General features: G+C 42.1%; 1 protein-coding gene across 3 annotated transcripts in view; it reads right to left on the reverse strand.

The window, feature by feature from the left end:
- Window positions 1-22,266, reverse strand: part of Cog1 (conserved oligomeric Golgi complex subunit 1) — a 546,651-nt gene that overhangs the window by 173,338 nt on the left and 351,047 nt on the right. For all 3 annotated transcript variants that reach the window (XM_090377929.1, XM_090377930.1, XM_090377928.1), the window contains one exon: window positions 12,296-12,493. In XM_090377929.1, the coding sequence (XP_090234055.1) occupies window positions 12,296-12,493 (198 nt within the window). The remainder of the gene's footprint in view (window positions 1-12,295; window positions 12,494-22,266) is intronic.

Here is a 22,266-nt window from a genome sequence, read left to right on the forward strand (position 1 = left end):
GGAACATGCTTTGTAAAAAGGATAGGTGAAACAGGACCAGGGACCTAACTCTATTGTCAGGGAAACGGGGAACATGCTTTGTAAAAAGGATAGGTGAAACAGGACCAGGGTATGTCTGCCAGGGGCAAAGGTTGATGATGTTGTAAAGCAAATATCATCTTTAAGGGCACAAAAAGGGATATAGTTGTATATCTTGGCACTAATGATATTAAGAGTAGGAGACCGGCAGAAGTACTTAACAAGTACAGGTCACTGTTGAAAAAAAGCTGTGAATTAGGGTTGAATTTGAAAGTGTCTGCAATTCTGCCCAGACACGATAGGAGGGAGTATATGATGAGAGCCTTGTCGATCTATTCGGCTCTGGAAAGATTGTGCAAGGCTCAAGGGGTAGAATTTTTTCAGCCTGGTCTGTACTTGTTAACAGGAGAGGCTGCTTCTACAGGGATGGGATACACTTAAATAGAAAGGGTGCAAGAATATTTGCTGATGCTATCGAGGCAGTGTAGTGTTAGGTGGGTCGGAAAACTGCTAGATTGGGGGGATACAAGGACTAATAGATTAACAGCAGCCACTGGCAGAGGTGAAAGTGATTCTTGCACTGCTTCTATTAGAATGAGCAGAAGCCTGGAAAACAAGATACAGGATATTCCACAGATTACTGGGAGTCATTGTGGTACAATTAAACACATGGGTTGTGTTAGGGTAGCTAAGAATAGGAACAGGTGCATGTATACTTGCGTATACACCAATGCTAGGAGTTTGGTAAATAAATTTGATAAATTTGAGGTATTGCTCAAAGCATCAAAGGCGGATATTGTTGGGATATCAGAGACGTGGTGTCACACAGATATAAAGAATGCAGAACTGGAATTTGGGGAATACAACGTCTACAGAAAGGATAGATAGGATAGGGAGGAGGGGTTATACTATTAGTTAAGAAACACATAAAATCCAAGGAAGTGAAGCCAGTCGACATCGCTGGACAGTGCAGTGTCGAGTCAGTTTGGTGGGACATAAGAATTGGGAGATCAAAATTGAGAGTAGGAGTGTGCTATAGGCCTAATAACTCTGATGAGTATAATAAGAAACTGTGCAGGGTAATAGAGTGGGCCAGTAAATCAGAGAGTCTTATGATGGGGGATTTTAATTTCCCAGATACTGACTGGAATTTGTGGGTTGGTCACTCACACACTAGCAAGGCTTTTGTGGATTTATTGGATGATTGTTTTCTAAATCAGCATGTTTGGGAGGAAACTAGAGGGAGCAATACTCTTGATTTGATTATCAGTAGTGATTCTTCATGCATTAAGAATCTGCAGATACAGGCACCACTAGGTGGAAGTGATCACAGTGTGCTGAAGTGGGATTTACTCAAAGAGGTAACTACCATCAGGGGTAAAGCGAAGGGTTATTGCTTTCGTAAAGGCGACTACAATGGTCTGAGACAGTATTTAAATTTTATACAGTGGTACCAACTGATGATGTTACCAACAGTAAATTCAAAATGGGAAGCATTCAAAGAACTTATCTTGGAAGCTACTAGGCTTTACAGATGAACTAATGAGAGATATGGCAGAGAAGAAAAATGCATGGGATACATATAAATTAACACGTGACACAGAAGCCTTTGATAGATATAAGTTGATCTGTAACCATGTTACAAAGGAGGTTAGGCAGGCAAAGGCAGATTACGAGAAATCTTTGGCAAGGGATGCAAAAAAAAACAGCAAACACTTCTTTACTTATGTAAACTCTAGAAGGAAGGGGATGAATCAGATTGGTCCACTTGATATCGATGGTCCAACTGTTGATGATCCTGCTCAGGTAGCTAACAAACTAAATGAATATTTTGCATCGCCATTCACACATGAGGAGTTATTCAGCGAGGGGAATGCAAGAGGTGTATTCAACTCTGTCAGTAAGCTAGATAATCTTGTAATAACTGAGGGTAAAGTGGAGGAGAAATTGTTGAAGGTAAACCTTTAAAAAAAGCACCCGGGATGGATGGGATCTATCCAGTTATATTAAAGGAGGCAGCAAAGGAAGTAAGCAAACCCTTAGCCATAATTATGAGAGCTTCCTTGGACTCAGGGGAGGTACCCATAGACTGGAGATGTGCAAATGTGACCCCAATTCACAAAGGAGGATCAAAGGCTGACACAAGTAATTATAGACCTGTGAGTTTAACTTCTGTTCCAGGAAAATTAATGGAGGCACTGGTTAAAGAAGCACTGCAGGATCATCTAGACAAGACTTCAGTTATAGCTCAGACACAGCATGGTTTTGTTAAGGGGAAGTCTTGCCTGACCAATTTGATTGGATACTATGATGCAGTCACAAAAGAACTGGATGCAGGGAATAACTTTGATATTATATACTTGGATCTTAGAAAGGCTTTTGATACTGTTGTACATGGAAGACCGCTGCACAAATTGGAGCAGTGTGGCATTGGAGGCAAATTGCTGCTATGGATAAAGGGGTGGTTGAGGGGAAGAAGACAGAGACTGGTAATCAATGGTCACTGCTCATTGTGGACTAATGTTATTAGTGGAGTCCATCAGGGTTCAGTGTTGGGTCCATTATTGTTTCTGTATTTATAAATAATATTGATGATGGTATATGAAGCTTAATGTCCAAGTTTGCAGACAATACAAAGGTTGGCAGGGTTGTTAAGGACACTACTGATGCTATGCTGCTACAACAGGATCTGGAAAGGTAGAGCAGATGGGCTGAGAGGTGGCAAATGAAGTTTAACATTGACAAATGTAAAATACTACATATGGGAAACAGCAACCCCAGAGCAATGTATCAACTCTGTGGTACTACACTGACAGTGGTAGAGAATGAAAGGGACTTGGGGGTGGTTGTGCAGGCAGATATGAAGTTCTCTGAGCAGTGCAGACGGGCTGCAAGAGTAGCTCATGGTGTCTTGTCAACGATATACAGGAATTTTTCTAGCAAGGATAAGGAGGTGATTATTCCCTTGTATAAGGCAATAGTCAGGCCACACCTAGAGTACTGTATACAGGTCTGGAGGCCTCATTTCAAGAAGGATTAGTGAATGGAACAAAGGGTTGCTCTTACGAAGAAAGGCTTAAGTTTTGCAAATTACAATGTCTGGAGGCTAGGCACCGGCAAGGTGATCTGATAGAGGTGTATAAAGCCTTGAATGGTTTGAGCATGCTCAATGCTGATGGGATTCTTCCTCTTGCTCAGAATAATCACCTGAGAAGGCATAAATTCAAATTGAGGAAAGACAGATGTAGGATCGATGTGCAGAAATTTGCCTTTAGACAGCGGGTTGTGGTTGGTGGAACAGACTTCCATCCCTTGTTGTGGAAATTGATAGCCTAAATAATTGTAAGGCTTAGCTGGACAGTTATTTCGAACGAACAGAGGGGTGAAATGGAATTTTTTTTTTTTTTTTTTGGGTGATGCTGCATAAGCTTGCTTTGTTGTATCATATGCCTCTACTAATGCTAATGCTAATGGTTGGTCATGCTTGGATTGTTTGCTATAGGCTTTGAGATTATTTGATCCCTTTTAGCCCCTGAAAGATGACTTTTCCAAAGTTACAAGTCCCACTATAAGGAGGCAGAAGCAGTACCACTGGTGACCAAGCGAAGGGGATTGATAAGGTTAGTATGCCATATAAGAAAAAAGAAAGGTAACCTCTGTTAGCCTTTCCCTTGTGATTTTATGATAAAGAGCCACTTGTAATACAAAGAAAATTTAAGGAATACCAGAAATCCCATTGATTTCTGACATTCCTCTTCATAAGAGAAATCACTTAGGTGTGGAGAAACATTTAGCACTTGGTGCCAACACCTACATTTATATACTCCTGCATTCATAATCTTGGTAATACAAGGTCGAAATTTCTTTTGGGATTTATTTTTTAACAAAAACGTATGCATAGAGAGACAGCCATGCTATCAATTCTTTTCAAGGTATTCTTCCAGAACAATGAAATATTTATTCCATCCATCACTGTAGGTAATAACAAAGTATAGACATGAATACTGATCACACAGCCACTACAGACACCATACTCAAGCTCTATCATTTACTAGAATTTTGCCATCCCAGAGAGGTGCTAAAAGGGCTATAGCACATCCCCATGATAAAAATAAAGCTGATTTTTTTTTTTTCCCTACTTCATGATGATAAAGCTTAATGATTACTGAAAACACACTTTAGGCCCCCCATCCTGGAATTGCGTTAGGAGGGTTAGTCTTACTGTAAGTACAATAGTTTGTGATTTCTCAACCCAATGCAGCCAGTATCAAAATCATCTAAAGTTGTAGTACACAGTCATGTATTGTCATGCAGTAACATTACTTTCTCTAACAGTGTTCTAGGCCTTTTTGCACAAGTTGCCTGGTGCTTATCACTGTGCAACATTTTACTGTAACACATTAACTGTTGAACCCTGCAGTGGAAAAAAAAAAAAAAAAAAAAAAAAACCCATAAGGATTACTCCTTCTGCATTTCAAACGGCACTGTCCACGAGCTTTCCAGCTGATGGCTGTGCCTTAAATACTTTCAGAAGGCTCATAGCAATTCAATATTTTTTGCAGAAATGCATAATCTTCCTTCTGATTCAAACTGGTGTAAATTTCGGTATGTTTCACATTCTCTTTCACCAGAAATTTTTTAACAGTGTGATAGTAGTTAACACCCTTTTGTACTGTCTATTGTGCACAAGATGGGAGCAGCACAATCACATGACAAGAAATGAGAAGAATGTTGCCATAACTTACCACTAAAGTTTTCCCATACTGTGCTGACTCTTTCCCTACTCATTAAAAAAAAGCCCAGGTCAATTTTTTTTTAAAATAAAAATATGCCAAATGCCACTACTAAAAACACATTTCACTTTTCCTGATTATAAAAAATTTGTTTACAACAGAGCTTTTTTTTTTTTCCTAAAAAATTAATTACTAAGAAAACGACATTTTATTTTCAGAGTTAGCATTAGTAGAGGTATTTGATGCAGGAAAGCGAGCTTATACAGCATCTGCCAAAAAAAAAAAAAAAATACCCACCCATCCTATTTCACCGATCCATTCACTTCCGAAAGTTTGTCCAGTTCTTCCTTGAATCTATTTAAGCTATCAAATTCCGCAATGACACATGGAAGTTTGTTCCAGCAATCAACCACCCACTGGCTAAAGGAAAATTTCTGCACATCTATTCTACTACAGTCCTTCCTCAATTTGAATTTATGCCCCTCAGATGTGTAATGTGAGTAATAGGAAGTATTCCATCAGCACTGAGTTGCTCAAACCATTCACGGCCTTATACACCTCAATCAGATCATCTCGCGGGTGCCTAGTCTCCAGACACTGAAATTTGCCTTTCTTGGTAAGAGCAACCCTTTGTTGTTCCCTTATCAGTCTCGCTGCCCTTCTCTGTACTTGTTCCAGTAGCTCTACATCCTTCCTAAGATGAGGTCTCCAGACCTGTATACAGTACTCAAGGTGTGGCCTGACCATTGCCTTATACAAAGGGATAATCACCTCCTTATCAGTGCTAGCAAAATTTGTGTATATTATTGACAACACCCCCATGAACTGCTCTGGCAGCCTGTATGAGCAGCTCAGATAACTTCATATCTGACTGCACAGTTAACTGCAGGCCTTTTTCATTTTCCACTATCCTGAGTGTAGTAGCAAACAGTTGGTATGTTACCCTAGGGTTACTGTTACCCACATGCAGTACTTTGCATTTGTCAATGTTAAACTTCAGTTGCCACCTCTCAGCCCATCAGAGTTCATAAACTATTGCTGACTAGGAAAGATATTTAAAGAGAAATATTCATAAATGGGCATACTTAAAACTGGGGATTATAAGCATTTAAAACTTTGTGGTTATTTTTGAATGTATCCACTACTTGCATTTTAAAAAAAGGCCCCACTGATGAGATAAATATACCTATAATATATAGTATACCTCATACATTTTTAAGAAAAATAAATTTCACACTTTAATCGAGTAAAGAAGTGAGACACTATTTCAATATTTATATTGAAATTTGAGAAATGATGCTCGTACTGCATTCCATATTTCTGTCTATTTATTTTTTATTTATTTATTTTTTTTTGGTAGGAAGCAGAGGATTTTGATTTGATTTGATTTGATTTGGGTTTTATTGGCGCATTAGCAACTTAGGCTATAATGTGCCAAGACCAGGTCATGTATAAAAGAGTAAACTTTCAGTGACCTAATTAGTTAGGTCACTATGTCAAAAAATTTAACAAATGTATAAAAAACAGAAAATCACAATAAAATATAAATTTTATATATAAGCAAAAACGTTTATTGATTTTAAAAAGCTAAAAACAGCAGACACGTGGTCATTGTCGGATAAAATCTGGCTGAGTGTATAGGGCTCAGCCAGATAACTAAAAGCGGTAAAATAAAAATCACGTTCAGGGGTAAAACGTGGACATACAGTTAAAATGTGATAAATAGATAAAATGGTGTCACAGTTCTCGCACATAGGACAGTCATCTGCCCTCAGCAGAAAAGAATGTGTAAGATGACTGTGTCCTATGCGGAGACGAGCTAGAACAACTTCCTCCTTATGATTCCTGCACAGATTAGACTGCCACATTTCAATTACAGGCTTTATACGATATAATTTATTCGCAGCCTGTCTATTCCACGAATCCTGCCATTGGGAATGTATCTTTTGATGTACTATTTGCCTGTAATCTGTATAGGGGACTAACAGGCAGCGGTTATTATTGGGAATTGCTGATTTGGCTGCGGCGTCAGCCAAATCATTTCCCCTAATCCCAATGTGGCTGGGAATCCAGCAGAAGCGGATGTCATATTCGCGTTCATGGAGAACGTGAATCTTCTGCTGGATGCTAGACAGAACTGGATGAGGATTATATCTCAAAGATATTAAAGCCTGTAACATGCTAAGAGAGTCGGAATATAAAATGAACCGTTGGTATTGGCATTTACTAATTTGATCCAAGGCTAACTCAATTGCGTGCAGCTCTGCAGTAAATATGCTGCATTCAGAGGGAATCTGCTCTGATATAGTGCTGTCTGTAAAGACAGCAGCAGATCCCACATATGATTCTGACTTCGAACCGTCTGTGTAGACTGGCGCGAAGTCGGAATATTCAGTTCGGTGTGCTGAATGAAGCTGCAGGTAGACCGACGGTGGAGTGTCCGACTTTCCCCAATTTCTAAGGGGCAAGTCACATGCCGGGACATGAGCATGCCAGGGTGGAAAGGGTTGCTTTGGTGTTTGGGCAACCTTGTCTACCTTGATATTAAGTTCTTTGAGTAGCTCTTGGAGACGAATACCAAAAGGACGATTGGCAGTCTTACGGGTATTGTATAAATTTTCCCATCGTGGCTCAAAAACGAATGGCCACGTAGGATGGTCTAGCAGGGATTTCAGTTTTAAAGCGTACTTTAAAGACAACTGCTTACGTCGAAGCGATAACGGTGGTTCGTTTGCTTAGACGTATAAGCTCTGGACAGGAGATGTGCGATATGATCCAGTAGCAATACGTAGGGCCTGATGATGGACGGGGTCCAGCCACCGCAGGACACTGTCTCTGGCTGAGGAATATACCAAGGACCCATAATCTAGTTTGGATCGCACAAGTGCACGGTAAAGCCGAAGAAGGGTACATCGGTCTGCTCCCCAAGATGTAGAGGAGAGCGAGCGGAGAATATTAAGCCCACGTGTGCACTTTGTGTGGAATTGACGAATATGATCCAAAAAGGTTAATTTTTTATCGAACATGAGTCCCAAGAATTTTGTGTTCGCTGCTACTGGAATAGCATTTTGTCCGAGCCTTAATTCAGGTTCAGGATGAAGATTACGCTTGCGACAAAAGTGTACGCAAACGGTCTTCTCCGGCGAGAACCTGAAGCCATTAGCAAGTGCCCAGGAAATCAGACTATCAATGGCTTTCTGCAGTTGTCTTTCAATAACCCTCATGTTGCACGACTGGCAAAAAATGCTAAAGTCATCAACATAGAGGGCACTGTTTACAGTTGGAGGAAGTTGTTCTGTGATGGAATTTATTTTGATGGCAAAAAGCGTGACACTTAATACTGATCCTTGTGGTACTCCCTCCTCTTGGCTAAAGGAGCGAGAGAGTGAGGATCCCACACGAACTTGGAACGATCGATTGGCTAAAAAGTTTTGAATAGAAAAGGGCAGATGCCCTCTTAGGCCTAGGCTATGTAAATCTTTTAAAATGCCAAATCTCCAAGTTGTGTCATACGCTTTCTCCATGTCAAAGAACACCGACACCAAGTGTTCGCGTTTTAGGAAAGCATCCCGGATGGATGGATGCTTCCAATCTAATAAGATGGTCCAAAGTGGACCGGTTCCTTCGGAAGCCGCACTGGATGCTGGAGAGAAGGTCATTTGATTCTAAATACCATATTAAACGAGAATTGACCATTCTCTCCAGGATTTTGCACAGACAGCTGGTCAGAGCAATAGGACGATAATTGGTGGTGACTTTTGGATCCTTTCCTGGCTTAGGAAAGGCAAGAACGATTGCCTTTCGCCAGGAGTCCGGAAACTGCCCTTCAGTAAAGATTCTGTTATACAGAAGGAGCAGACAATCCATAGATTTTGGTGAAAGATGTTTAATCATTTCATAATGGATGCCATCTGGTCCAACAGCACTTGCTTTGGAAAGAGTGAGGGCTCTTTTCAGTTCCTCTATAGTGAATGTCCCGTTGTAGGGATAGAGGCCCTTGGTCTTAAAATTAAGTGCTTGTTTTTCTAGTTTATGTTTCAGGACCAGGAACTCTGGGGAATACGAAGATGTTGCAGAGATGTTAGAGAATGTTTCCCCAAGAGAATTAGCTATTGCAGTTGGATCTGCAATAGCGCATCCATTATAATCTAGGATTGAAGAAGGGTGGGATGTATATTTTCCCTTCATTTTCCGGATTTTATCGCAGACTACCTTAGAGTTGGTAGACTGATTAATAGATGATGTAAAACGGATCCACGATTCCTTTTGACTCTGACGGCGGATATATCGTGCTTTGGCTCGTGCACGTTTAAAGGTTATAAGGTTGGTCATGGTGGGATATCGGCGGAATATCCCCCACGCTTTGTTTTGAGCCTTTTTTGCTGCTGTGCATTGTGAATTCCACCAAGGTTTAGGAAATGGTGGAAACTGGGCAGATGTTTTTGGAACAGCATTCGCAGCTGCTTGGACGATATTTTCTGTGATGTACTTAACTGCATCATTGATAGACTCTTGACTGACTGTGCTAAGATCAAAATTTGCCTGATGTTGGAAGGCAGTCCAGTCAGCCTGATCAATCTTCCACCGTGGTAACCTAAAAGGAAGACATGGTCTCCCACTGTGTAACAAGGTTATCACGGGGAAGTGATCGCTTCCGTATGGATTCTCCTCCACTTCCCAAGTGAGTGAAGGGAGTAGAGAAGAGGAGCAGATAGAGAGATCAATGGCAGAAAAAGTACGGGTAGGCATGTGGAAGAAGGTGTTTGTTCCAGTATTTAGAAGGGAAAGGTCATTGTCATTGAGCATATGCTCTATGACTCGTCCCCTTCCGTTGATGTTAGCACTACCCCACAGGGTGTTATGTCCGTTAAAATCCCCGAGAAGTAAGAAAGGGGGAGGCAGTTGCGTAAGAAGATCCTCAAGGTCTTCCTGGGAGATGTCAGTCCCAGGTGGCAAATAAATGGAGCACACAGTTAATAGAAATCCCACTGAAAGGCGAATTGCAACAGCCTCTATGCTGGTTGTAATTAGCAAAGGCTGCACTGGGGTCTGGTTACCCACAAGGATAGCCACTCCTCCATGTACAGGGCCATCCGCAATTCTATCCTTTCGAAAAAATGTGATGTTGTGCATGGTGGGATCATCATTTGCCTTTAGATATGTCTCCTGCAAGCAAAAGCAAACTGGCTCCTGCTTTTGCAGGAGGGCCTTGATGTCATCCATATTTTGCCGGAATCCACGACAATTCCATTGTAGGAATTTAGCCATTATTTTGGCTTGGTGGGTCCATCAGGCGGCTTCCGAGGTGCTGAGGGCTTGCTTTTATCAGTCTTGGATTTATCTTTTTTGCGGAAGAATGGACGCTGTCCCGTGTCCATTTCTTCCTCCGCAAAGAGTTCCAAGACTGATTCTTCCGGTACCTCCTTCTGCTCGACATCCATCTTTTCTTGGGTACTAGGGGGGACTTCCCCTTTCTTATTCTTTTCTTTCATAATTACCTTAGTTACTTGTGGAGCATTAGGAGGTACCGATATAGGAGTGGCAGCTGATTGGTCCTTTTGTGCAGGTTTTTGAGAACTTAAGAGATACCGTGCGATGAGAGTGAAAGACTCCTTTGGAGGAATGGTCATGTCCGTCTGAGTTCCGACGGAACATCTCATTGCTACCTTCTGGGCGTAGGTAGATTTGTTGATATTCAGGGGTTTGACCGATTTCCTTGCCTCCTGGTATGATATATTTAGCTCTGCCTTCAGCCGTTGAATTTCTTTTTCTTCTTTCCACCTCTGGCATGCTCGTGAGTAGGCCGGGTGTTCGCCTTCACAGTTAATACAGGTGGGTTTTGCGGCTGAACATGCTGTTGTTTCGTGGTCCTTTGCACCGCATCGAGCGCATGCAAGGACTCCACGGCAGGCCATTTGGGAATGTCCATACTTCTGGCATTTAAAACACCATAACGGGTTCGGAACGTATGGACGCACTGAACAGTTGATGTATCCAGCTTTAATCTCATCAGGAGATTTAGGAGAGTTAAAAGTCAGGATAACGCTCCTGGTTTTAACAATTTTTCCATCCCCTCGTACAGTAATTCTCTTCACGGCAGTCACTCCCTGTGGTTTTAATTCGGAGCAGATTTCCTCCTCGGTTACGTCGAGAAGGTCCCACTCCGAAATGACACCTCTTGATGAATTGAGTGTTCTGTGTGGTGTCACTGTTATAGGGATTCCTCCGAATGATGTTACTCGGAGTAGATGTTCAGACTGCCTGTCATTTTTTGTTTCAATCAAGAGGTCCCCAGAGCGGAGCCTCTTAACTGACTTGGGTGAACCTGCTAACCCATCCAACCCTTTTTGTATAAAAAAGGGTGACATTTTTCCAATTGGTTTTTCACTGGTTGAGTGCATAATTAGGAACCTTGGAACAGGCCCTGATGATATTTCTGTTCGCTGCCTCTTTGTAGCAATAATGCTATCTGAATCTATATCAATGTTTTCAGATAGGGACCGGGTTGGGGCCCCTGAAGAATTTAGTTTATCAGGATTCATGGAGTTTTTTTAATTGTTCAGTGCCCGGGCTCCCCACCCACCACGGAGCCCAAAGGGACGCCCACTACCCGGCATGCAATAAATGTGCTCGGGAGTGGAATGCCAGGGCTACCCAGACACTATACCTGCACCGCCGCCAGCCTGAATCCTGTCCCTCGGACCATGAGGGTAGTGGCGTGGCATTGACACGGTTGACCCTCGCAGGCGAGCCTACTAGCCGATTGATCCTAGCCGGGCCTTCCAGGACCACCCGTCTTGTCGAAGCAGAGGCCAAAGTGGTGTATTGAAGCTGGGCCCCTCAACCACCAGGATCCCCCTTTCCGAATTTCTACGGGTCGCAGCGCACGGCAAACACGCCGGATTCCATTGATGTAAGCCTGGAACCTGGGCTGTGGGCGTTGGATCCCAGTGATGCTAGACTGGAAGTCCAGCAGCGTCACTGGGAGGTCCCCTCACCACGTACAGGTGCCCACGTCGAGGGGGAAGCAGAGGAGGAGAATCATGTTGACCCTCCTGTGACAGTTACAGATGTTATTCACAAATTGACCTAAAGTAACTAATATCATTTTTAATCAAATAACATCACCAGGTAGGTGAATCTATTATTTATTAAACTGTTATAAAACTTCTGATTAGAAATGTTTCTTTTGTTTCATGATAATAAAACCCCTATTGGTGGGCAGCATAGGACTAATGCATTAATGAAGAAAAGAAACAGGGTTCTATTTCAATGCAGGTGGTGAAACATATTGAGAAATGATGCTCACACTGCATTCCATATTTCTGTCTATATTGCCAGGTGACCACGTTGTCCCTCATATAACAATGTCAGAGCTTGTGCTTAGGCTCTTCACAAATGACTATGTTACCTATGTACAAACAGCACCCTGCTTCTTTATTACATTCCTTTCTTCTCACCCTAAAACATATACATTAGTGTTCAGAATCAGATACTTATTGAATGAATTTAGATTATTCATAGATTACATAAATAATATTTACCTTTCAATTTTTTCTTCAGCAATATGTTTCAAGTAATTATGTATCTCTAAAGCATCAACAGCTATATCTATATATTCTGAATGAGAAGGTACCAAGTGAGTTAAATCTCTCTCATTTTCTTGTTTTTCTTTTTCGGTTGTAAAATGAGATATATCTTCTAATAAGCAATGAAGCTCAGTATCCAGCTTTCTGCATATCCTAACAATGAATATTTATTCAAATTATTTTTTCTACAATTTTATAAAGAGATAAGTAATAGAACTATATAAATAATATGAAAAACAATCATTATACAAGCTAATTCTTTTTAGATATCTGGATAAATAAGATAACTTTCAGTGAAAAGGTTTGTCATTTTCCTGAGAATTATTCTACTGAAAAAAATATATATATAAATAAATAAAATAATAAAAGAAAAAAAAAAAAAAAAATATATATATATATACACTGATGAGCCAAAACATTAAGACCACCTACCTAATATGATGTTGGTCCTCCATGTGCATCCAAAACAGCTCGTACCTGGCGAGGCATGGCTGCTACAAGATTTCTAAATGTGTTTTGTGGTATCTGGTACCAACATGTAACCAGCAGATTCTTTAACTCCTGTAAGGTCCATGGTTGAGATGCCGCAGATCGGAGTTGCTGTTCCAACACAAGCCACAGATGCTTGTGGGATTGATGTCTGGGGAATTTGGAAGCCAGGGCAATACCTGGAAGTCTTCCTCATGTTCCACGAACCAGTCTCGAACAATCCGGGCAGTGTGGCATGGCGCATTATCCTGCTGAAAGATGGCACTGCCAGAGGGGAAGACCATTGCTATGAAAGGGTGTACCTGGTCAGCAATGATGTTTAGGTTTTTTTTATTTTATTTATTTACATAAATACAAAAATACATAAACAGAAACACTCTATTTACAATCATTCGAACAATCATTTACAACCATTTTCTGCTGGAGTTTCTTTGTAAGAAACTCCAGCAGAAAATGGAGCGTCTCTTTTCACACACTGGCATGCACTCCTTTAGATAGTTGTTTGTTATCTGGTTTTTAGGAGCATTAGCAACTAAGGCATATTGCTCCAGGGATATGCGGTGGTCATTCTCTGACCTTTCCGCATCCTCCGTATTTGGTGGGCATGGGCTCGAACCCCGGTTTAATCAAAAACATGTGCTACACCTGCTGCTCCTGCCCACCTGGCTATGGAGGCGCCTCCTCCTTTAGATAAATTGGAATGCTACTGTGTGAGGTTGCCTATTTTAAAATTAAATGCATTATATTTGTTTTACATGTTGATGGTAGCTTTGCTGTATATTACAGTAATTTCAAGATTCAAGAAATTGGTGTGGTATCTTTGTTGTTTGTTTTTTCCAGTTTGAGCTCATTGCGGTATAAGTGTCCATATTCCATGATGAAGTTTGTGCAGTTAATTACTATGAGATCATCTGTATATCTGTAGATGTTAAGCTCCTGTGGAAATGAGGTTTCAGACCATTGGTCTGAAACTTACCATCTAAAAGCTACCATCAATCTGTACAATAAACGTGTCAAATTTAATTTTAAAATAGTCGAATTTTATTTAATTTTAAAATAGTTGAACATGCCAATGTTATACTAGTGCACAGCATCAGGATAGCAACTATCTGCAGCAATAAGGAAATAACCATCAACAACATCAGGATGATATATAAAAAACTGATAAACAACCCTTTTCCTACAGCTTATCTCTGCTACCACTTCTGTAAAGCCCTTAACATCATCAAACATAAAAAACTATGTGCCATCAATATAGACAAACATAATCAGCAATATTAATGAGAAAAGCCCATATCCATCAAGTTTGTAAATGTTGTGTATAAATAATGCACTTGGCCTCTGTGGTGTCTTACAACTTAGAAAACCTGTACCCACCAAATGGCCAATTACAGTGTATTAACCATGTATATATTTATACTAGTTTTAATTTTAACTTAAATTTTCATTATCTATCTATCATGTTATTATCTTTACTCACACAAGTGACCTTAAATACATGATGTACACACTCCCAGACATTCATTCAGGGTCTTATCTATAGGAACGGGATTTGCAACCCCAAACTACCTGAGCCCATCTACTTACTTCTACTTCATTCACCGTTCTGCTTTACTTTTTTTTTTTTTTTTTTTTAATTTAAACCCCAAACACGAGAGGTATTAGAACCTATAGTACTTAGTACCATGCTTGGGTGGAGGTTGAGAAGACGAAAGAAGATATTTGTTGACATTGGACTTGAACTTCTGTAGACTGTAATTTTCAGGAAATACGTATGAAGGAAGGTTGTTCCAAACATGTTGGCTGGTGGGCGGCACGTGTTCGGACTGTTTTGAAAGAGAGAGCGGGAATTATACAAGCCAATTCAGAACATGATTGATTGGTTTGGTTTTTTATGGCGCATTGGCAGCTGTGGCCATAATGCGCCAAGACTAGGTAATATTTAAAAAGTTTAAATTCTCGGTGACCTAATTAGTAAGGCCACCATGTCCAAATATATAATAATGTAACAAAAGCATAAATTAAATACAATTAAAAACTTTTATTAATTTAAAATAGCTAAAAACAGCAGACACATTGTCATTGTCAGATAAAATCTGACTGAGTGTATACGGCTCAGTCAGATGGTTAAAAGCGGTAAAACGGATATTGCTAAAATCTGGACAGTCAATTAAAAGGTGTCTGATAGTTAAAGTTGTACCACAGGACACACACATAGGAGGGTCATCAGCCCTCAGCAAAAACGAATGAGTCAAATGACTATGTCCTATGCGGGTCCGGGCAAGAACAACTTCCTCCTTACGATTCCTGCGCAGACTAGACTGCCACGGTTCAATTACAGGCTTTATACAATATAGTTTATTCCCAGTCTGTCTATTCCACAAATCCTGCCATTGGGAATGTATCTTTTGCTGTATTGTTTGCCTGTAGTCTGTATAGGGGACTGACAGGCAACGGTTATTATTGGGAATTGCTGATTTGGCTGCGGCATCAGCCAAATCATTTCCCTTAATCCCAATGTGGCTAGGAATCCAGCAGAAGCGGATGTCATATTCACGTTCACGGAGGAAGTGAATCTTCTGCTGAATGCTAGACAGAACTGGATGATTGTTTGTTTGTTTGTTTCGGAATTTATTGGGCGCATCGGCAACTATGGCCATAGTGCGCCAGAACTGGATGAGAATTATATTTCACGGTTATTAAAGCCTGTAACACGCTGAGAGAGTCAGAATATAAAATGAACCGTTGGTGTTGGCATTCACTAATGTGATCCAAGGCTAACTCTATTGCGTGCAGCTCTGCAGTAAATATGCTGCATTCAGAGGGAATCTGCTCCGATGTAGTGCTGTCTGTAAAGACAGCAGCAGATCCCACATATGATTCCGACTTCGAGCCGTCTGTGTAAACTGGCGCGAAGTCAGAATATTCAGCTCGGTGTGCTGAATAAAGCTGCAGGTAGACAGACGATGGAGTGTCCGACTTTCCCCAATTTCTAAGGGACAAGTCACATGCCGGAACATGAGCATGCCAGGGTGGAAGGGGTTGCTTCGGTGTTTGAGCAACTTTGTCTACCTTGATATTAAGTTCTTTGAGTAGCTCTTGGAGACGAATACCAAAAGGACGATTGGCAGTCTTTCGAGTGTTGTACAAATTTTCCCATCGTGGCTCAAAAACGGATAGCCACGTAGGATGGTCTGGCAAGGATTTTAGTTTTAGAGCGTAGTTTAGAGACAATTGCTTACGTCGAAGCGATAACGGCGGTTCGTTTGCTTCGACGTATAAGCTCTGGACAGGAGATGTTTGAAATGCTCCAGTAGCTATACGGAGGGCCTGATGATGGACAGGGTCCAGCCAACGAAGTACACTGTCTCTGGCCGAATTGTATACCAGGGACCCGTAATCAAGTCTGGATCGTACAAGTGCACGGTAGGTGCGTAGTAGGGTGCATCGATCCGCACCCCAAGATGTAGAGGAAAGAGAGCGCAGAATATTCAGCCCTCTTGTGCACCTTGTGCGGAGTTGACGGATGTGATCCAGAAAGGTTAACTTTTTATCAAATACGAGTCCCAAAACTTTTGTATCCGCCGCTACTGGAATAGCATTATGTCCGAGCCTTAATTCAGGTTCAGGATGAAGATTACGCTTGCGACAAAAGTGCACGCAAACGGTCTTCTCCGGCGAGAACCTGAAGCCATTAGCAAGTGCCCAGGAATTAAGGCGATCAATGGCTTTTTGCAGTTGTCTTTCAATAACCCTCATGTTGCACGACTGACAAAAAATGCTAAAGTCATCAACATAGAGGGCACTGTTTACGGTTGGAGGAAGTTGTTCTGTGATGGAATTTACTTTGATGGCGAAAAGCGTGACACTTAAAACTGATCCCTGTGGTACTCCCTCCTCTTGGCTAATGGAACGAGAGAGTGAGGATCCCACACGAACTTGGAAAGATCGATTGTCTAAAAAGTTTTTAATAAAAATGGGGAGTCGTCCCCTAAGACCAAGGCTATGCAGATCTTTTAAGATGCCAAATCTCCAAGTTGTGTCATACGCTTTCTCCATGTCAAAGAACACCGACACCAAGTGTTCGCGTTTTAGGAAAGCATCCCGGATGGATGTTTCCAGTCTAATAAGATGGTCCAAAGTGGACTGGTTCCTTCGGAAGCCGCACTGGATATTGGAGAGAAGGTCATTTGATTCTAAGTACCAAATTAACCGAGAATTGACCATTCTCTCCAGGATTTTGCACAGACAGCTAGTCAGAGCAATAGGACGATAATTGGTAGTGACTTTTGGATCCTTTCCTGGCTTAGCAAAGGCAAGAACGATTGCCTTGCGCCAGGAATCCGGAAACTGCCCTTCAATAAAGATTCTGTTATACAGAAGGAGCAGACAATCCATAGATTTTGGTGAAAGATGTTTAATCATGTCATAATGGATGCCATCTGGTCCAACAGCACTTGCTTTGGAAAGAGCGAGGGCTCTTTTCAGTTCCTGAATAGTAAAATCCCCGTTGTAGGGATAGAGGCCCTTGGTCTTAAAATTAAGTGCTTGTTTTTCTAGTTTATGTTTCAGGACCAGGAACTCTGGGGAATACGAAGATGTTGCAGAGATGTTAGAGAATGTTTCCCCAAGAGCATTGGCTATTGCAGTTGGATCTGCAATAGCGCATCCATTATAATCTAGGATTGAAGAAGGGTGGGATGTATATTTTCCCTTCATTTTCCGGATTTTATCCCAGACTACCTTAGAATTGGTAGTCTGGTTAATAGATGACGTAAAACGGATCCATGATTCCTTTTGACTCTGACGGCGAAAGTAGCGTGCTTTGGCTCGTGTGCTCTTGAAGGCTATTAGATTAGCAGTGGTAGGATATCGACGGAATATCCCCCACGCTTTGTTTTGGGCCTTTTTTGCTGCTGTGCATTGTGAATTCCACCAAGGTTTGGGAAATGGTGGAAACCGGTCAGATGTTTTTGGAACAGCTTTCGCAGCTGCTTGGACAATAATTTCTGTGATGTACTTAACTGCATCATTGATAGGCTCCTGACTGACTGTACTGAGGTCAAAATTTGCCTGATGTTGGAAGGCATTCCAGTCAGCCTGATCAATCTTCCACCGTGGTAACCTGAAGGGAAGACATGGTCTCCCACTGTTTAACAAGGTTATCACGGGGAAGTGATCACTTCCGTATGGATTCTCCTCCACTTCCCAAGTGAGTGAAGGGAGTAGAGAAGGGGAGCAGATAGAGAGATCAATGGCAGAAAAAGTACGGGTAGGCATGTGGAAGAAGGTGTTTGTTCCAGTATTTAGAAGGGAAAGGTCATTGTCATTGAGCATATGCTCTATGACTCGTCCCCTTCCGTTGATGTTAGCACTACCCCACAGGGTGTTATGTCCGTTAAAATCCCCAAGAAATAAGAAAGGGGGCGGCAACTGCGTTACAAGATCATCAAGGGCTTCCTGGGAGATGTCAGTCCCAGGTGGCAAATAAATAGAGCAGACCGTTAATAGAAAACCCACTGTAAGGCGAATTGCAACAGCCTCTATGCTGGTTGTAATTAGCAAGGGCTGAACTGGGGTCTGATTACTCACAAGGATAGCCACTCCTCCATGAGCAGGACCATCCGCAATTCTATCCTTACGAAAGATTGTGATGTTATGCATGGTGGGATCATCGTTTGCTTTTAGATACGTCTCCTGCAAGCAAAAGCAAACTGGCTTGTGCTTTTGCAGGAGGGCCTTGATGTCATCAGTATTTCGCCGGAATCCACGACAATTCCATTGTAGGAATTTAGCCATTATTTTGGCTTGGTAGGTCCATCAGGCGGCTTCCGAACTGCTGAGGGCTTAATTTTATCAGTCTTGGCTTTATCTTTTTTGGGGAAGAATGGTCGCTGTCCCGTGTCCATTTCTTCCTCCGCGAAGAGTTCCAAGACTGATTCATCCGGTACCTCCTTGTGCTCGACATCCATTGTTTCTGTTTTATCTGTTTTATCTGTTAGCTCTTTACCACTTGGTTTTGGTAGTGGTGGAGCACTCGGAGGTACGGATATAGGAGTGGCAGCTGACTGCGTTTTTTTGGTGGGCTTTTGTGAACTCAATAAATAGCGTGCAATCGGAGTGAATGACTCTTTTGGTGGTACAGTCATCTCTGTTTGTGTACCGATAGTGCACTTCGCAGAAACCTTCTGGGCATATGAAGGTTTCCCGCTATTTATTGGTTGCATGCGTCTTCTGGCCTCTGGGTAGGAGATATTCAGCTCTGTTTTTAGTTTGTGGATCTCTTTTTCATCCTTCCACCGCTGGCATGCTCTGGAGTAAGCAGGGTGCTCTCCTTGGCAATTTATACAGATCGGTTTAGAAGCTGAACATTCCTTGCTCTCGTGATCTTTTGAACCACATCGAGCACAGGCAGGGTTACCACGACAAGCCGTTTGTGAATGGCCGTATTTTTGGCATTTAAAGCACCTCAGTGGGTTTGGGATGTAAAGCCGCACTGGGCAGTTTAAATAGCCTACCTTGATGGAACTTGGAGGCCGTGGGGTGTTAAATGTTATGATGAGAACTCGGGTAGGGACGAGATTCCCATCCTTCCGCATTGATATTCTCTTGACAGCCGTCACTCCTTGGTCTTTTAGTTCAGAGCAGATCTCTTCCTCAGAGACATGAAGAAGATCCCACTCTGAAATGACTCCTCGTGAAGAGTTCAAAGTTTTGTGGGGTGTTACACTGATCGGTATTCCCCCTATGGATGTCGCATTCAGGATTCTTTCTGCTTGCTTTGCACTGGAAGCTTCGATTAAAAGATCGCCAGAACGTAGCCGTTTTACAGATTTTGGTGATCCTGCCAGCCCTTCTAATCCTTTCTGGATAAAGAAGGGTGACATCTTCCCAATTGACTGCTCTCCGGTAGAATGGAGTATGAGGAAAAGCGGTGTAATAGATGGTCGTTTATCCTCAGTTCTGGCTCTTTTGGCAGAATTGGTGTCATTCTCATCTGATCGGTTAGGTAGGGGCCTTGTTGGGGCCCCAGAAGAAGAATTTAAATTACTCATGAGAGTAAAGAAAAAATGTCTGATGCCTAAGTACCTCACCCACCACGGAGCCCTACGCGGGGGCGCCCACTCGTGAACTAGCAGGTACTGCGTACACGAATGGGACGCCGAGTTCGCTTAGAACACCATACCCACGTTACCAATAAATCTTTATCCCGTCCCAGGACCATAGGGAGAGAGACGTATTGGAACGCAGTTGACCCTAGCAGTATAAAACCACCCGCCGATTGATCCCAGTCGAGCCGGTCCGGGACCACCCGTCTCGTCGAAGCAGGGGCCAAAGTGGTGTATTGAAGCTGGGCCCCTCAACCACCAGGATCCCCCTTTCCGCTTCCACGGGTCGCGGCGCACGGCTGCACACGCCGGATTCCAACGATGTAACCCTGGAACCAAGGTATGGGCGTTAGATCCCAGTGATGCTAGTCTGGAAGTCCAGCAGCGTCACTGGGAGGTCCCCTCACCACGTACAGGTGCCCACGTCGAGGGGCCAATTCAGAACAGTGCCCATGGAAGTATCTGTAGAAGAGGCATGCAGCAGAAACAGTACGTCTATAAGACAGCGAGTGGAGAGACTCTGTTAGAGATGAACATTAATTAATCTAACTACCCTCTTCTGAATGGAATCAAGCAGCCTGAGAGAGGTTTTGGATGCACCACCCCAGATGTGGGAACAATATTCCATGGCAGGGTGGATTTGTGATTTATATAGAGTGAACAGCTGTTTGGAAGAAAAGTAATGGCCGAGAGTGAAAGAGAAAAACAAGTTTTTCAGATGCAGAGGAAGTAATATTTGTAATGTGCTTGTACCAAGAGAGATTAGAAGTCAGGGTAATCCCCAAAAGAGATATATCATTTTACCTAGAAATTGGAGTGTCACTAAAGATAAGCATAGGAGCAGAAGAATCCTTTTCGTGAGATATAAGACAAGACTGAGTTTTAGAAGGGTTGAAATCAACTAAGTTGTCTTTGCCACACTGGAGAATTACCTGAAGATCGGCGTTTAAGGAATTGGTAGCAGATTTTCGAGAAATTGAAGCTGATTGAGCAGGACAAGGTTTCTCAAAATGGAAAGTGGAATGCAATGTGCTATCATCGGCAAAACTATGGATAGGATTTCCAGTCAACGGAAGAAGGTCATTAATATACAAGAGGAAAAGAGTGGGGAAAAGAACTGAACCTTGGGGAACACCGGCATTAGTGGAGAAGTTAGAAGACAGAGAGCCATCTACCATCACCCTCAGTGAGCGATCGGAAAGAAAACTGGATAACCAATTACTAAAAACAGTTGGCAAACCATAATGGAAGCTTGTTTAGAAGACCTTTATGCCAAACACGACTGAAAGCCTTTGAGATGTCAAGAGCAACTACTTGTGTTTCACCGAACCTTTCCATTGAATTAGTCCATAAATGTGTAACATAAGCCAGAATATCACCAGTGGATCGACACTGACAGAATCCATACTGGCGATGCGATCGTTGATCAGATGGAAGGTTTCTAGGTGGTTTAAGAGTTGGCGGTTAATTGATTTCTCCATTACTTTAGAAAGAGTAGAAGTAATTGCAATGGGACGATAATTGGATGGGAGTGATTTGTCACCCTTTTTAGGAACTAGCTGGATATGAGCAAATTTCCAAGCAGAAGGAAAAACACCTTTGGAATAAGAAAGTGAAAAAAGGCAGCAAAGAATAGGAGTAAGTTCAGGAGCACAGGTTTTGAGAACAAGTGAAGAAATACCATCGGGACTTGGAGCTTTCTTAGCATCAAGATTCATCAAAATCCTTCTGACATCTTTTTGGCGGAAGACCACAGGAGGCATTGAATGGAGCGTGTTGGGAATGGTGGGAGGTGTTTTACCAAGATCATTAATACATGAGTTGGAAGAAAAATGGGATGCTAGCAGGTCAGCTTTATCCCTGGCTGAAGTGACAACAGAACCATCTGGTTTGGACAGAGGTGGGAACAGAGATGGGCAAAAGTTGTGGCCAATAGCTTTGGCAAGAGACCGGAATGCTCGGCTACCATTAGGGCAAGCAGCAAGTTTCCTACTCTTAGCCTGTTCAAACTCTAGTTTGGACTAATTAATAACTGCTTTACAATTGTTGCGAGCTTTGGTGTAGGCCGAAAATGAAACTGGAGAATTAGAAACAAGCCAATTACGATATGCAACATTCTTCTCTTGAACAGCCTTAGCACATTTATTGGAAAATCAAGGTTTAGATAAAGGACGAGATTTTAAAGTAGAATTTGGGATAAAAGATTCCATTCCTGCAAGAATAATTTCACTGACACGATCTGAGCAAATGTTGACATCAGATGTTTTGAAACAGTAATCCGACCAAGGAAAAGAAGTCTTGCAGGTCATCCCATTTTGCATTCTTGTA

The sequence above is a fragment of the Mastigoproctus giganteus genome, chromosome 7, assembly GCF_048544385.1.
Source record: "Mastigoproctus giganteus isolate SK-2022 chromosome 7, ASM4854438v1, whole genome shotgun sequence".
In the NCBI taxonomy this organism is placed as follows: domain Eukaryota; kingdom Metazoa; phylum Arthropoda; class Arachnida; order Uropygi; family Thelyphonidae; genus Mastigoproctus; species Mastigoproctus giganteus.